This window comes from Dermacentor andersoni, chromosome 9 (genome assembly GCF_023375885.2).
Source record: "Dermacentor andersoni chromosome 9, qqDerAnde1_hic_scaffold, whole genome shotgun sequence".
In the NCBI taxonomy this organism is placed as follows: Eukaryota; Metazoa; Arthropoda; class Arachnida; order Ixodida; family Ixodidae; genus Dermacentor; species Dermacentor andersoni.
In genome coordinates this window covers 19,908,469-19,925,266 of record NC_092822.1, presented here as the reverse complement: position 1 = coordinate 19,925,266, position 16,798 = coordinate 19,908,469, and the positions used below count along the sequence as shown (strand labels likewise).

The 16,798-nt window shown below is 43.0% G+C and overlaps 1 protein-coding gene across 2 annotated transcripts in view; it reads left to right on the top strand.

The window, feature by feature from the left end:
- LOC126527185 (CYFIP-related Rac1 interactor B) overlaps nt 1-16,798 on the top strand; it is a 35,511-nt gene that overhangs the window by 9,920 nt on the left and 8,793 nt on the right. For both annotated transcript variants that reach the window (XM_050174938.2, XM_050174939.3), the window contains exons 3-9: nt 833-954; nt 2,813-2,918; nt 3,986-4,122; nt 6,672-6,746; nt 8,908-9,110; nt 11,446-11,572; nt 14,944-15,014. In XM_050174938.2, the coding sequence (XP_050030895.1) occupies nt 833-954; nt 2,813-2,918; nt 3,986-4,122; nt 6,672-6,746; nt 8,908-9,110; nt 11,446-11,572; nt 14,944-15,014 (841 nt within the window). The remainder of the gene's footprint in view (nt 1-832; nt 955-2,812; nt 2,919-3,985; nt 4,123-6,671; nt 6,747-8,907; nt 9,111-11,445; nt 11,573-14,943; nt 15,015-16,798) is intronic.

The following is a 16,798-nucleotide window of genomic DNA, read 5'->3' as shown; positions in this document are numbered from 1 at the left end:
ACAGACAAGATTTTATTGTTCATCAGGTATATCGTTTAGCTGGCAGGCTTCCTCTTTTAGTGCAGTCCAAGGCAGTTTGATGCATACTACAAGCTACCGTATTTATTCAATTCTAACGCACCCTTTGTTATGCACACCTGATTTTCATGGCTGGAAAGGAGAAAGGTGTAATGGCCTTCACTGTTCACTTATGGAATTTTCATTGTAAGAGAGTAATTAGTTTGTTCCCAATTGGTAACACATTTATTGCACCTGTGCAACATTTTACCGGGCATCAATCATCATCGCTCTCGAAAGAGTCTTTGTCACTATCATAGACGGCATCTTCGGTGCCGTCTATGGCATTTAAGTTGCTGCATTTCTTCCAATGCCTTGCAGACTATGGCAGCCTAACAAACTTGTAGCGGGGCAGTGTAGTGGCTACTGAAGCTGCTGGTAATGTGTGGATTGGTTTGGATTACAGCAATCTTGAATGCTGACAACAGCCTGCCACTATTGCAGTTTCGGCTTTACGTACATTTACAACACACATCATTTTTTAAATAATCTTTGCCGGAAAGACAATGTGCATTAGAACAAATTAAACACTGTATTTTTTCATGTTGAAACATTTAGCCTCAGAGGCGAAATTGCTTGAATGAAGAAGTAAAGGCTGTTGTGTATCTGCTGGGGATGTGGGAAGGACCACAGAGTGCTGGAAAACATACCTTCAATGTTTGGCTTGCGAATAAAGTGTGAAAACGTCTCCACATTTGCTTCCCTAGCTTTGTCCAAATTATGTGTCAACTGGGTTGCAACCAACTGTACCGGTGGCTTCCTTTTGTCATTCCAGATGCCGAGCCTTCAGAATCCGAAGAGGAGACATACTACGTAGTGCATGATGTGCTACAACACTCGCGGGACATACTCTTGGAACTGCAAACGTACAAAGGCGCGGGCAGCGAGATCAGAGAGGTGAGCATGGACCACAGCCTCTAACCACTACACACTGCTTATAGTAGACACTCGTTATAATGGAGTCATCAGGACAGGAATGGACTTGGGTTTCAAGGGGTGTGCATTTCATTAAAAGCAGAAACCCTTTGAAAAGACAGTAATGCTGGACTTGCATTCCACCCCCCCCTCCATTGTTGTGAGGGACTTTAAGTCTCATACCACCACCTCCGAAGCATAACCTCTGGCAAAGAACCCAAACAAGCTCCGAAATGTCAGGCTAATATACTACTTTATTTGGTTGTGGTAGCTCTCAGTCCTAACCAACAGTACGGGAGCACTTAAAATATACAGTTGCAAGCAAAAGCTTGGGCACGAAAGGCACTGAGATTTTCTTTTTTTTTCTGCATCCTGGGCATTTTGGCTGAAATCAAGAGTGCACGTCTACATGCGCTTGATTGACCAATGTAACGCATTAAACCAGTTCCAGGCCACAGAGCTGCACTTCAGTGTGCTTCAATTTTTTGCTGATGCCATGGTCTCAACTTTTGCTCGCAACTGTGCATTGAAACAAAGCTGCCCTTTGTAGTTGAGACACGATACTGCCGACATTGTGGCACTCTCGAGCATCTGCCACGTGTGTCGATTGTCATCATGTGACGCAGTTAGCCCCAAGGAGCTGTCGGTAGCTCGGAGTGACCTTCGCAGTGCTGTTTGCTTCTTAAAGTTAATATTGAGAAGCAAAAAAAGGTTATCGTGCACACTGTGCCGAGCAGTCCCATGCAGATTTCTCGCCTTTACACTTTGCACCAAGTGGAGTCTCGGGCATGCCACTTCAAATCATCCTGTCTAAATGAATGTACTGTGGCCAGGACCGTGATAAACTTCGAATAACGTGGTATTTCGAATACAACAATTTTATTATAATGAAGGGTTCCTGTAGCTCTGTTTAAACATACTGCCCACCACTACGGATCGCTGCAGGAAGGGCATGAGCTTGATGCTAAGGCAATATTAAGTAGCAGAATACCCATTGAATAAAAGCATGCTAGAAATGCTTGAGAGTTTATTGAACCAGTCGCGGTAACCCAATGGCTATTATCGTGTTGCGCTGCTGAGCTCGAAGATGTTAGGTAAATCCCAGCGGAATGCAGAAATGCTCGTCTGCCATACATTAGGTCACGTTAACCCTTTGAGGATTGAGTCTTCCTTTGCGTAATGTGACCCCTCCAGGTTTGAATTCTAATTGCAGATTTAAAATGTTCAGACTGTTCTAGTATTTCGAAAATAATGTATATAAATTTTTTTGCTGCGACCACAAAGTGACAAAAAATATTTTCTACAGGTAACATGCATTGTTTATTCATGAATGCAGATGGGCTCCCATAGATACTTTTAGTAACCATAGAAAAGTACATATGCTGAAATATATATAAATATATGTTCTGATTCGGCACTTGAGTGGTAGCCCACGTAAGAGAATGGCCGCTCAACTCGCTTTCAGCAGAGCAACCGGCGCGCACAGTTGCTGTGCGTGTGCACATAATCAGACCGTGTATGTGAGCGCACGCAAGAAAACCAGATGGTTGTGCGCCCGTCACAAAAACCAAACGAGTCAGAAACTCACAGTAATCGTTTGTTCCGTTGCCGAGGGGCAATCAGCCTTTGCAAGCCTCCTACATCACCGATTAGGGGATGTAGGAGGCTCTCACCTTGCCATGTAGACGATCGCTGAAGAAAGTCTGGTGCTGGCGGATCACAAGAGCACAAGGAAATGTTCTGAAAGCGAGATGCTTGTGCGATCTCGCCCCTGCTCTGTTTGTAAACAAGTTTTGAGCCAGTGAACACGTTGCATTGGTTACCAACATTCATTGCGCAGGCTATAGCCAACCCAAGAAGTGAAGCCCGTCAGATGAAAGCCTGGGAGGCCGTGCTGCCCCTTGTCTCTAAGCTGAAGCAGTTCTACATCTTCTCACAAAGTCTAGGTGAGTACTTGCAATGAATGGCCTAGCTTACGTTGCTTTTGCCAGAGGCTGCCATCATTAAATTTCTGGTATATTACTACAACACTGACTAGTCTATTGAGTAGTTCACATTTAGCCTTCAAGAAGACAGTGTACCAAACAGAGCATACTGTTACTGAACAGTTGAAGTTTACTTACGTCGGGGTAATGCAATATGCAACGATTCTACTCCGGTTCTTAGGATTTTCAGGGGTCTGAGAGGTTCGACGCTTACATTGTAACCAGGATCTGCCTTTCACGAATGGTGGACGATGATAAAGGAATAGTCAAGCTAAAGGAACATGTGCATTATACGAGCCTTGGTTCCTCAGAGAGCATTGAGAGGAGCTTCAGTCTAAACACTAAATTGTGCCCGACAGTCTCATCCACCTTTACAGATATGCACACAGTGTAGTTATAACCTGAAATACACATATAAATCCTATACGTACACATAAGATTGTGCAACGTGAGATGTAATACAGGAGTTAACCAAGTATAGATAGGAAGCTCAAAATATAAGCACCCATATTAGATACAAAACACAGCAGGCCACAGTGATAAAATATTCATGCAGTAAGCATAAGAACACCTAAACTCATGGAATGGCAAATGGAAGTGAAAAGGTAATGCGCAATTTTTTTGTGCATGACAAAAAGTAAAAATGGACATGCATAGAGAGACGAAACCTAATTCTTGAAATGCATCCGGTCATACATCGCTGAACTACTGTGGAGCAATTCAATATAGGAAAAACAAATCGGCATATCACTTCTTTCAAGCAAATATGTCATTGACGGTTAAGACTTCTCAGCTTCTTCTCTGAAAGTAGAGAAATTTTATTTTAAAATATCTCGCAGCAACACAAAAATTCAGGCCAAATTCAACCCAAGAATAGTCATATTGCTCCTATATTGGTCATTTCACCCTAGTGCTAGGCCTATTTTGGCTGTGCATTTAGTGCTACGCGGCACTTTTGTCATTTTGACATGAAAGTTTCTACAACATCTGACAAGCAGTCTTGCCCTCTTCTTCACTCTTGTCTTCAGAGGAAGTTGTGCCGCGCATCCTGTGGGAGCTATGTTCGGGTCCGCGGACCCCTCGCGAACACCTGGAAACGCAACAGGCCCTTGTGAAGCAGTTCGCGGAGATCTTGGACTTCGTACTCAAATTTGACGACCTCAAGGTAAGCTATCTCTCAGCTTCTCGTCCAAGCTTCTCTGCCAGGTGTCCTGTCACTTTACTCCTCCTCCACATACCAGATTTGCTTGAACGTGAGACTCGGCTGTACCTCTTGATGTCTGAAAAGTAAGGTACACCCAGCCACAAAGGTTTACTGGACACGAGTTTCACGACTAGTGTGAATTTTTATTCTGTTCAGGCTTTATGCTTCTAATTAAATGGATCACTGGTTAGGTTGCAAAAGCTACAACAGATTGAAACTTTCAATTTGAGAATATGTGCACAGGCTTAAGATAAATTCAATCTTTTCACATATCTCAAGTCCCGTAGACTTTTGGGGCTGACAGTGCGACATAACACAGCATTACAACAATCACAGTCGAGAGCTCAGAGAAGCAGAAATGATGACAATACTAGCAGGATGGATTCATGTAAATTATTAATGCTTTCCTGAAGCTTAATGGACAAGTTGGCACCCCTTGCCAACATCCCTTCTATGCTGCACCACGTGTTACCTTAGGCATGCGGGAAAGCCTGCTTTAATAGTATTTCATAGTATTTAATAGGGGTAGTTGGAGAAGTATGGGAGAGGCCTTTGCCCTGCAGTGGGCATAACCAGGCTGCTGATGATGATATTGACATTATATCCGTTGTGCAGTTTCCACTATAGTGCAAAGCTCTCATTTATAAACACTGGGAATTGCCGAAAACAAACTTGAGTTGCATGACAGAGAAAGTTTTTTTTTTCATTTCTTGAATATTCCTTTCACTTTGCAAGCATCTGCAGAACTGCTTCGCCAAATTTAATTTGCATTCTTACGAATGCATATGTACTGTTGTCAGAAGTACCCAGGCCCACATGAAAACAAAGCTGCTGCTCAGTCTTGTGGTAACACTTCTGTGGTCTTCCTGGTGTCTGTGTTTGCACAGATTACAGAATGACATTTGTCCAGAAGTAGCAGAAGTGCTGGCTAGAAACTTCCACATATGGCTGCTATTGTTGACTCCTGGAAGTCCCATTCATCACACTGCATTCATTGGTTACAAGTTCTGACCACATTAAATACAAAGCATTTGCATTCTGCAAAATGGTCATGCAAAGCATCCTTATAGACCAAATGAAATAAACACAGGAGTGCATGTGGCTACTTGCATCCATAAGTGAACTCGCATCATGCTTAAGCATCAACCAGTAAGGTGTGGCTTTGGGTGGGTAGGTACTGTATTATTGCAACCAGCACATAATTGAGAGGCAAAACACAGGAAGACAAGGACAGCTGCTGACTTCCAACTGTTTTTATTGACACTCTAACTCGTATTCATATGCATGCCTCATGTGCTCATATCATGCATAAACAAGTCAGCAGGAACCACAAGAAACAAAGAAGCAAAGAAACAAACAAAAGAACTCTGAATGACAAGGCCTGCCTACTGAATGCTGCCTTTGAAATGTATCGTCAACTTGTATGATTTGTCTCCCGTTACGCTCTGATCGTAATGATGACCGAGCATTACTCATATTTGTTCATCATGGAAATTTTATCTGTTGTAGTGGCTTAGTGGTCTTGGCATTCAGCTGCTGATTGTGAGGTCACTGGTTTGCTTACTGATTGTGGCAGTTGCATTCACATATGGCGGTGGAATAACACGGTTGGTACTGGGCTTTGGGTGCCTGTTAAACTACCCTGGACGTTCGCAATTAATCCAGAGCTCCCCCCACCCACTATGGCTTCCTGAATAGCCTTTGAGTTGCTTTTGGACATTTACCCTTTCAATTCCACGAATGAGTCTCGCTCATTCGGATATTTTCTTTAGTCTCCGCACAGATGACTGCCAGTTTTGTCATTTTGTTTGTCATGTTTTGCTCTATCATTCTGTTTTGTCATGCTGTGCTACTGTATGGCACAAGCTTCCCAGAAAACATCATTTTTTGTGCGAGCAGAATTACCATTAATACAATGGAAGCCTGGCTCCCTGGGTTTTAAAATGACAGCAGAGGGTTTAGTAGCCATGGCGACGATGGCCGCCCTTTTCTCGACACTCGATACGTATGTTTGGATGTTTCTTCACATCAAGTCAAGAAATAAACCCGGAGTGCTCTAGTGAGTCATGTTCAGAGCTTGAACTTAATTCTGACAGTTGCGAGGAAGAGTTGGGGCCTCTGGCGGCCTTTCCCACGTGCGTACAAATCGACAAAAACTTTCCCACCTGCACCTCTGCAATTTCCTTTCCTCGCAATACCAACAATGACACATGGCATACAGGACAACAAAAGCAAGTTAAAAGAAATGTCAAGCTTCATACTTTTTCTCTGGCCATGCCTATATGCAGCTTCGAAGAACATTAAAATATATTTAGTGACAGACAACAGAAAATAACAAGTGTGCTGCTGATATCGCAATAACCAAGGCTGTTGTCAATGCATATAACATAATTAGGGGAGATTCTGATGGTCGTCTGAAAAATAAATTTGGCACTGCAAGTGTAAGAACCCATAACTTATGTCTTGTGAGAATTTCAAAACTGAAGTGCTCATGTGTGCCTCTGTTGCAGATGACAAACCCAGCAATCCAAAATGACTTCAGCTACTACCGCAGGACGGTTAGCAGGTTACGACTGGCAAACCAGGTGAGCTAAGACAGGTCGTGTAACTACAAGCTGTAATAAAATTAGGGTGCATGACAGCAAATTGCTTCAGGGCAACTGGTATTTATCTCAAGGGACAAAAAGGCCAAACTTATGAGTCTGTAGAGCTGGTTGCTGTTAATCCTTTGAGGATCAATACACACACACACACACACTATTTTTTTCAAAATGTGGTCTGTTAGGGTCAATTTTCTTGTTGTGGATTTAAAGATCTTCCGAATGACTTGTTTTAAGACAAGCCTAGTAAATATTCCTCGAGTGATATCGAAGCAACAAAAAAATTTGACGCACTGTATATTTGGTTTTCTTGTGCAGTGGTGCCTCATTGAGCGAGCACCTTGCTGATCAAACGTTTTGCAGTGCGATCCAGACTTGCTTGGGATTTTCAGCTTGCAGAACAAACCCTATTACAGTGAAACAAGGTGCACCTGTGCTTTCCCCTTGGCCTCCATGTTTCTGTGCCTTCATTTGCCTTCCCCTGTCCTGGCTCTCTTCTTGCCTTCAGAAATGTGCTGAAGGGGAAGGCAGGTGACCTTGGATCATCTCTTCTGCCCTGGATCTTTAAAAAGGAACAGGACAGTGACAGCAAAAAGCTCTTCGAAAGCAGTGTCTTCCGCCTCATCTAGCTGAGGGAGACTGACTCAAATTCAACTGAGAAGTGTGTCTAAACATACAGATGGGTGCAAACACTAGTGTGTTTAAACTCCTTCATCCTCCACCACCTCTGTATGAATCTCAAACATTGTTCTTTCCTGGTAAACGCAGTTTCTGATGTGTTGCAACATTTCTTGCATTCTGGCATCATTATTTTTCCAAGGTCTGGGAACGAATAGACTTCCCCTGGGAACCAATCCAACATGTCCCACAGAATGAATGTCTTGCAGAACAAATCAACTCCCAGAACGAATTAAGTTCATTCTGCGAAGCACCTGTAACAATTTTTTTATTCTTTTTAATTAACATAGTAAAATTACCTCATCTTACCTTCTATCTTTGAAACAGCCAGCTCATGCAACCAATTGCAAGCCCACCTATGAACGAAGTAATTGCTTATCTTTTGTTGAACCATGAGGGCAAGCATCTCGTGGAGGGATCAGAAATGAGGAACCTCATTTCCACAATTCCCATAGCTGCATGGGTGTAAGTTGTGCCAGAAGTTGAAACGGCAGCACTTTTGGGGTGACTCTAGGTGGTGCTCCTTTCCAAAAGTGCACATTCTCTGACATGCATTCACCACGCACGTGTACAGTTGACATTTGCAACCCTAGAAAGGTTAACAGATGGGAGTGCGACTGTCCGGACAACTGCAGCTAGGCAGTTTATGCTTCAAAGTAAAGCTTTCTTTGGCTCCTCCCCCCCCCCTCCTCCCACACTTTGCATAGATGGTTGTCTTGCCAAAATAAGTGGGCTGGTCCTAGAGACTGTAATCAAAGTTGGTGACTTGGGGCGTTTATCCTTACACAACTGCACAATACATGTCCTGAAAAATGTTTAAGTGGTTTGTAACATCGGCCAATCCTGGAGGCAGTACAACATAACGCCCACACAACTCATAGCAATAACCAATAGAGCAAACCATCAACATATCTCGGCTAGTGTACCGGGAAGGTGTTGCTTGACTTAGACAATTATTCTCTGGTGGTTTCTGACCAATTTCCAACGGTTTTTTCGGTCCTGGTTTTGTGCTAAGCCTTCTTTCACGTGTGGCACTACTTTCTGTAAAAGTGGGTTTCTCAGTAAAATCGAAATGCTGATTGAGAGTCCTCTGCTTACCCTATCGAAAAAACCTATATGCCCCATAACTCCAGTGTCCAATAATCCCATGTGACATGGGAATGTGTGGGTTCTTAAATTGGATCTCATGTTCATCGGTATCCTGCGATATGTCCTCTGCTTACCCTATCGAAAAAACCTATATGCCCCATAACTCCAGTGTCCAATAATCCCATGTGACATGGGAATGTGTGGGTTCTTAAATTGGATCTCATGTTCATCGGTATTCTGCGATATGGGAGTTATGGGACACAAGAATTTTTTCAACAGGGTGTCCGATTCCACTTTTCCTCACGTGAGCATACCTTTCCTGGCCGGTACTTAATCTAATCGGGCCGCTTCCTTATGAGTGTTTCTGACAAAAATGCAGGAAAACATAGAGGATGGCCTGGAGGTTCCCAACGAGCTCGCAAACCACATGTCGCTGTTCTACGCGCACGCGACTCCTATGCTGAAGGTGCTTAGCGATGCAACAACACGCTTTGTCTCGGAGAACAAGGACCTGCCCATCGAGAACACTACGGAGACCCTGGGAACCATGGCCAAGGTGTGCCAGAGGATGGTCGACAACAGGTGAGCGTGCGGGCAATGCAGATCGAAGAGATCCCTCACAATGCCTTCCCAACCATTTCTTGTGCAATTGATTGTGCTGTTCCACGTTTGTACTGCGGGTGCTTTCTGATATGTCTTGAAGGGACCATAGAAATCGGTTGCCAGAGGCCCAGCTATAGAAATGCACTGTATCTCTGGGAAACTGAACGTAACCCTTGAGAACCATCACTCTTTAAGGTGTAGTATGTCTCGTTGAAACAATGAGTTGAACAGCTGATAGCAGATGTAGAACAGTAAAACCTTGTTGAAAGAGTTGCATTCGAAAAGCACTGATTGATTCAAGGCTAAAGACTATGGGGAAGAAAACTTGCATGATATTTTAATAAATACGGTAAATTTTTATTGAGGGCACGAATTCCGTACAAAATAAATGGTTAATAAAGAAAAAATCAGACACCCACCAGTTCGTCCCGGACCAGGATGAATTTTTCTTCAACTCTGAGGCTTTTCTTTCGAGGAACCCGTTTGGGTTTCCTTTGTAGCAATTGCTACAAAAGGGTGGATGTCTGATTTTCCCTTTATTAATTACTTCTCTCCACCTTGCGGGTTTCCGCAGAACTACTAAGTAAAAAAAAATTGTTGAATATCGTAAAATTTAAGAAAACTAAAGCATTGTGCTTGCAACTTTGTAACTTGGCCATATGAAATGGTATCGCAGTTCTGTAAGCAGCACCTATAGAGGTGCAGCTGCAGTGGACGAAATTGATATATTAAACACCGCTGTAAAATATGCCACTAAAATGTGAGCAGGACACTTGTGCAAAATGCTCATAATTATTAGAACAATTTGACGAAAGTGGTATACCCATATTTTCTATTTGTGCACTTCACATGTTCTAAAGGGTGTTTACATAACCGAGATGTTTTGGTACAGCATTATATTTGTAAACTTTGTGGTTGTTTTCTTTAAACTTAGATTTCTGACCTGATTTTTGCAGCAAAAGGCACTGAAGTGCGAAAGAAAGGAATAAGAATGGAGGGTTAGAAAAAGGACAAGCACTAGATTTCTTTTGCTTACCCCTCGTTCTTGTTTTTTCTTTACGCACTTCAGTGTTTCGCACTGCAAAAATTGTACCATTAACTTGAACCAACTAGCCAAAATTGTTATTCATATCCAATGAGTTTTGGCCATCTTGTAAAGGGAAATTAGATGCCTTTGCGGGACTGACAACTGGCCGGAATGTGTTGAGAGATGTTGATGGAAATGAAATTACCATGATTTGTAGTGATAGAATCCAGCATGCTGTTTAAGTAGAAATCAATTTTAGATTGCCAAGGAAAGTCTCAAAAACCATTAAGTAGCGAGGGCCAGCGATGAAATGCGTACTTCAGATGTCGTCTATGAGATTACTGTACGTAAGTCAGCTGTTATTAAGTACAGCATAATTATTGCTTAAAATTGCACTTCGTATATTGTTACTCATGCTTTTTCTATGCTTCGGAAATTAAAAGCGCACGCATGGCTACAGCAACACACTGAATTGCATATCACAGGTAAAAGCATCGTTTCATTTTCGATCGGATTGGTTTCATTTTGACTGGTTAAATACCAAAACACTTGAACAGGAAACCACAAGAACACGTAGCTATTATCACATAAATAATTTAACAATTCAGAAAACGTGAATCGCAGGAAGATTGACTTGATGAACAGACTCGTACTTTTTTACAGCTACGGCGACATTTGTCGGCCGCCTCCTAATAATGCCAGCGTAAAATCGCTGTCGCACTCCCCAATCACCGTTTTCAGCATGCTTCCAGTGAATGACTACATCCTCACTGCAGATAGAAAAATTCTGATAAGAAATATTGCACGGAGTTCTTCGCAGTAGCATTTCATGATTGCACTCTGACCGGTAAGCTCTCCATTGCTGTAAAAAAAATGTCCACAATGAAAATTGGTTGTCACTCCCTTTAAATAAAAATTTAGCTTGCGAACTATCAGTACAATTCAGCTCTCTCTCCCAAGTGCAACAAATTTCAGTCAGTTCAGCAGTTAATTGAATGAAAGCATTTATATACATTTTGTGTATATTTGAAAGGGAAAGTGGAGTTAAGCCTGAGGTAAAACTTCCCCTTAATGTTTTTGTATTGTCTGCCTGTGACTTTGCAAAACACAGCATGGAATGACTGTACAGAGGATTTACGTAAAATGCCGTGTTATTGACTGAAATTTGTGAAAGGTGCAAGTATATGCGTGCAGAGCACCAGACATGAAGTAAACTTGTGTTAGACCACAAGTGACGTCATAACTAATGGGTGGCTAGGGCTTTGACAAATTCATTTTCTCATGCAGAGAAATTTGTTCACGATTCAAGAATGAAGAGACCATCCTCTTTGTGTTGCGGGTGATGGTAGGCGTTATCATCCTCTACGACCATGTTCACCCCCAGGGAGCTTTCACCAAGACGTCTCATATTGACGTGAGTTGTCTTCTTTCTTTTCTCTCGCCAATGCTGTGGAATTCAAAGTCAATTTACTTGATCTATTCTGTTAAAATTAGGTAACCTGACAAAGCAAGTTTGCCCGCTAACAGTTGTGCGAGCTGCTCTTTACATATTAGTGACATGTACCTATTGCTATTGTGGAGTTGATTGGAAACATGTCTGAATGTTTTTTCTGTTAGTCTTCAAGGCCTTAATTGCAGAGTTTCTGCAGTTTGACTTGTTCTTTAGGAAATATCATTTAAATTGGTTCAGTGACTGGCCTGAAGAAAAAAAAATGCTATGTGGCGTGCTGGTTTGAATGGGGCAGGTAAGAACTAAGGCTTCGTGTTAGTGTTCATTACATATTCATTCCTATTCTGTATGTAAGTCAATACAATGAGTAGATACTCATTCACCAATCTTTTCTGGCTTTTCATTCACTCACACTCTCGTCTACTCACATAGACATTCACTTGAGTTCATATTAGCTTTTGTTTACACTTGCCGGCTCCCCCACAAATGCCCAAAATGCCTTCAATCACTCGCTTACATTATTACCGACGTTCACCTATGCTTGCCGAGAGTCACTTGGGTTCATACTCCCGTCCAGTCACACCTTTAGTCACACTATCCCACGTCTGTACGTGCTCATGAGTGTGTCAGTCTATGATTAGTACAGTGGAACCCCGAGTATACGAATTTCTCAGGACCAGATGAAAATGTCATGTAATCTGGGCGTTGTATGATCCGAACAAGAATTGTCTATAATACAACATGGTTTCGCATGAGAGTTGCGAAGACCTTCAGTTTAACCTACAGGCTCATACTCTGCAGGACAGAAACCAAAACCGCCAAAAGTAAATATGAAAAGAATTGTCTTGCAGTCATTAATCACGTTCCACCGGAGAGATTTAGCATGCAGCGTACCGCAATCGCTGCCCACCAGCATGGTGAAGCATTCTTTTCTCTTTTACAGTCTAAGAAAATTGGTCAATTTCTTAGACTTTCTTTGAGCCATGCAGCAATAGCTGTTTTTTAAGTGCAGCAACTTTCACAAGGAGATTGCCTACTGCATCGAGTATCCTAATGTTGTCCATGCTATGCAGTACATCTGCGAACGTAGGCACGAGCACGGCAGCATCTGTCGTGTTGTCCTCATCCGAGGTGGCAGCCAGCAGTGTCTGTGTGATATAACCGGCTCCAAACTAGAAACCCAGCGACATACGCTTAAGAAGTCGTGTGCTCGCACATAAACAAAGCTCTAAACTGCATGCATAAATGCACATACGATAGGATCTGTGTGCCTTCCGGTGTCTAATCTGTTCGATCGTCATACATGCTTTTGTGCTTTCCATACGTGCTACAATGATCAATTTTAGAGATAGTTTCACTTTTGCGAGGCTCGGCAACAGACGTGTCGAAGCGTGCGGCTCACTGGGAAGATAGCAAGCTTGGCACAATGCCGCAAGTGCGATCGTCGTATGTGTGGACGCATCCGATGTAGAGTCACAGAAAAGTGAAACTATTCCCAAATGAAAGCATGAAGGAGTGTGGGCAGGCAGTCAACATAAAACTCCGAAAGAGAGAAAGCGCAGTGAGACTTCAACAAAGGGACAAATGCAGGTGGTGGTTGGGTGCCGTGAAAAGGAGGAAGGTAAACTAGTGGTGAACAAGAGGGCAGCGAACGGCAGGGAACGAAAAAGGTTAGGAGGAAGGTGGAAACCAGTTAGAGCTTTCTGCATGCAGGAAGGGACGGCGGTGCGAGGGAACTGCTAGATGCTGGTGGCACCACTTCTCATGCACCCGTCGTTAGGTGCACAGTTTCGCGCAGGTCGTCGTACAAGCCCAGACATGCTTCGTATATAATCGTGTTGTACATTCACATCATATAATCAATCTCTCATCATATAATTCAGTTTTTTAATGCATTGTCTCTGTAGGGAGTTTGCCAGAACTGCCCTTGTCTGTCGTAAAACCCAGAACATTGCAAAATTGAGGGACTAATAACCGGGGTTCTGTTTATTGATCAGGGATCAGTAACCTGGTATTTTCATTCATACCTGCTGTGCTGGTTGCACCATTCTGATGCCAAGTATGGAGTCATGGATTCAATTTTTAGACACCATGGCTACATTTCAAAGAGAACAACATTCCAAAAACACGTAATTAGATTTAGTGAATTTTTTTCACCGCATTAGTACATACCAATATGTACATATCCCACTATTTCCCACATAAGTGGGAAAGAATAGTGGGAGAAAAGCTGTATTTCAGCAGCCTTACTAGCCCCATACCATGATAAACATAAAACATAGGTAGCCCCTATAAAACAAAGCTGGCAGAAGGCAAGGATACAGCATTGTTCATGTAGTGCAAAGCGTACTTTCCAAGCTGTAGTCCACATACACAATATGCACAAGCTAAGACTTCAGTATACAAGAAAAGAAAAAAGAAGGAACGCCTCTAATAACCGAATAGTTCCACATAAAAGAAATTTATAACGATTTGTTCATCTTTATTTCCAGCCATGGAGGTTACATTTGCACAAAAGAAACAATGTAATGTTATTTGAGTTAAAACATGCTTAGTATAGTAATTAACTAGTAATTGGTCGGCTGAACTAGCCCCAACTGAAATCTTGCTCTAACATACAGTAGTGTAGCTTTTGCCATGCTTAAATTGTAGCCTCGAGGTATCTTACACAGCCTAAGATTTATGATACGTATAGCATTACAGGGTTAAAGGAACCCTGGCAGTCAAAATTAATCCAGAGCTCCCCACTACAGCACCTCATTGCTCCTGTTGATTCTGGACGTTAGACCTTGTCAATCAGTGAATCATTCTTCAGTCGGGCCACTTACTCATACTTGCTGGGTGTTGATACCCTTCCTCATTCAGCAAAGGTTTCGAATCTCGCCTGTGTCAACACAGCTTTTTGCAGCTACTGCTTTGAAACCTCAAATCAGAGTTGCACATTAGGAGCATTTCCTTTATACAGTCTTACATGTGCTTGTGGTATAGACCATTCTCATTATTGTAAAGCTAACTTTTCTGCTAGGCAGCTCATCCAAGTAACAGCGGCTGTAATTTTTGCAAACACTCCATGCAAGCACTCCTGTGTGGTATAACATGTAGAATGTGGACGTAGCTCTGGTGGATGTAAACCATGCACGGGCAACAAGCCCCTGCATGTGCAGCTGGCACTTTCACTTCCTTTGAACGATGACTGAAGCGCGCTTGTGAATTTAAAAAAAGGTCTATTCTGCTGAACATAGAAAATGCTGCGTGCCTTTAGCTTCTGTGCCTTTCTTGAAATGTGTCGAGAATAACTCCAGAGTCAAATCAAAACTGTTTCTCTATATTGTCAGGTCAAACGGTCAATAAGGGTCCTCAAGGAGCAGCCTCCAAATGTTGTCGAGGGACTCCTGAATGCGCTAAGGTGAGCATGATTGGCTGCTGATTGGCCGTCGTCAGTGGCGCTTTCTACAGCTGTTTGGTGGCTCAGTGGTTTTCGACTACTTTGTGCCGGTGTAACCGACTTCAATGCCAAATATTGCCAAGGAACTCCTCGATCCACTGAGGTGGGAATATAGTAGGTGGCTTGAGTTCACCATCATTGTTAAATGCTTTCTTTGTGGATAGCTGTGAGTGGTTCCTTACATGATTATCAGGTTACATGATCTTGGCTTCTAGCGCAAGTGAACACTGACACAGAAAGGAGCAGACAGGACTTCGCGCTAGAAGCCAAGATCATGTTACCGTACCAACTCTCCCAACTGTCTATCCTTTTGCATTATCAGGTTCTTTGTGTGTATGTAACCAATATCACAGCCTTTAGGAGGGCGCAGGGCAGGAAGATCTTGGATAAGAATCAATTTTAATGCAAAGCATCCTGCGACTTCTCGCACCGAGGGGCAAAAGGGGTTTTTCAGTCAGCCTTAAAAGGACAACTTTAGCGTTCCCAGAGTCGTTAAAAACATCCTAATAATTTAAGCTGTATCTCATCAGGAATGCAATAGGCTAGTTTCATGTTCCAGAGTGCTCGCGGTAATTCTCTAGAGCGAATTAAAATTCTCATTACAACGAAAAACGGGGCGTCGCGGGGCGCCTTTTTCATTGCGGAGTGCTGTTCTCGTTGTGACGATTGCATTCATGAGGCTGACGTAACACGCAGCTTCTGCCACTGTCGGGCCTGAATCACCCGTGCTGTCTCTTTCCATGTAGTGCTCATCACTGTTTCTAGCCGACACTTCAGCAACAACAGATGCAACTATGGCGAAAAGTCGAACTTCGTAGCCGCCATCTCTTCGCGGTCGCAGCAGTGCTGCCGAGCAAATTCTTCGCATTCCAAATGCCACACACCGTAGTCAAGAGCGGATCCCTGTTGCATGCCAGCGTCAACTTCTTCGTCTCACGTTCGATAGCATGAACTATGTCTAATTTTTCTTATATGCTGAGCATCTGGTGTATTTTTTATCCGAGCTTCAGCATGACGAGAGTCCTTGCACGCGATGCCACAACACTCCTTGGCATGCCGCCGAAATGATGTGGCTTCACAAGCGAACGCACAGGGTGCTTGGAGGCCGTTGTTCCGATCTCTGAGGCTTGTTTTTCTGCCAGGCCGCCCGATGGAGACGACACACCGCAGTTTTTGCACGACGAAAAGTGGAAACACTACGTGTTAACCGATATGTACGCAATAAGCTGGTACGGTTTATGTGGATACAAAACACATTATGTTCAATGGCCACTGTGTCGGGGATTTGACTTTACTACTGTTTAAGCAAGTACGGTTTAATGAGGTTTTACTGTGTTATTGAAAGTCTCAAATTTTGACTTTGCCAGAAAAAATTACTTTAGTACACATGCGGCAAACAAAGCTTGTCAACGCATTACTGCATGCACATTTGCATGCTTGCGACCTGGTCAATGTGTTTCAACCATTGTCACGCTGTCGCTACCGATAGATAAAAGAACAGTTAATGCATGCAACACAGCTCTATCCACTGGTCAGTAGCAGAGGTTGGCAGCACTCCGATAGCAGATTATTGCAGCTTTTCTTTTTTTCGCAACAGTCATCGTCCAGCACTTCTCTCACTTAATCACCGCCCTCATCAGTGTAGACACCAAGGGTGTATTTGGCACCACTTGAAACTGCTTGATAAATCTAAGGAACAAGAATTCACAATAGCAATCAAATTAGCTGTACGGGGACGTGTCGCT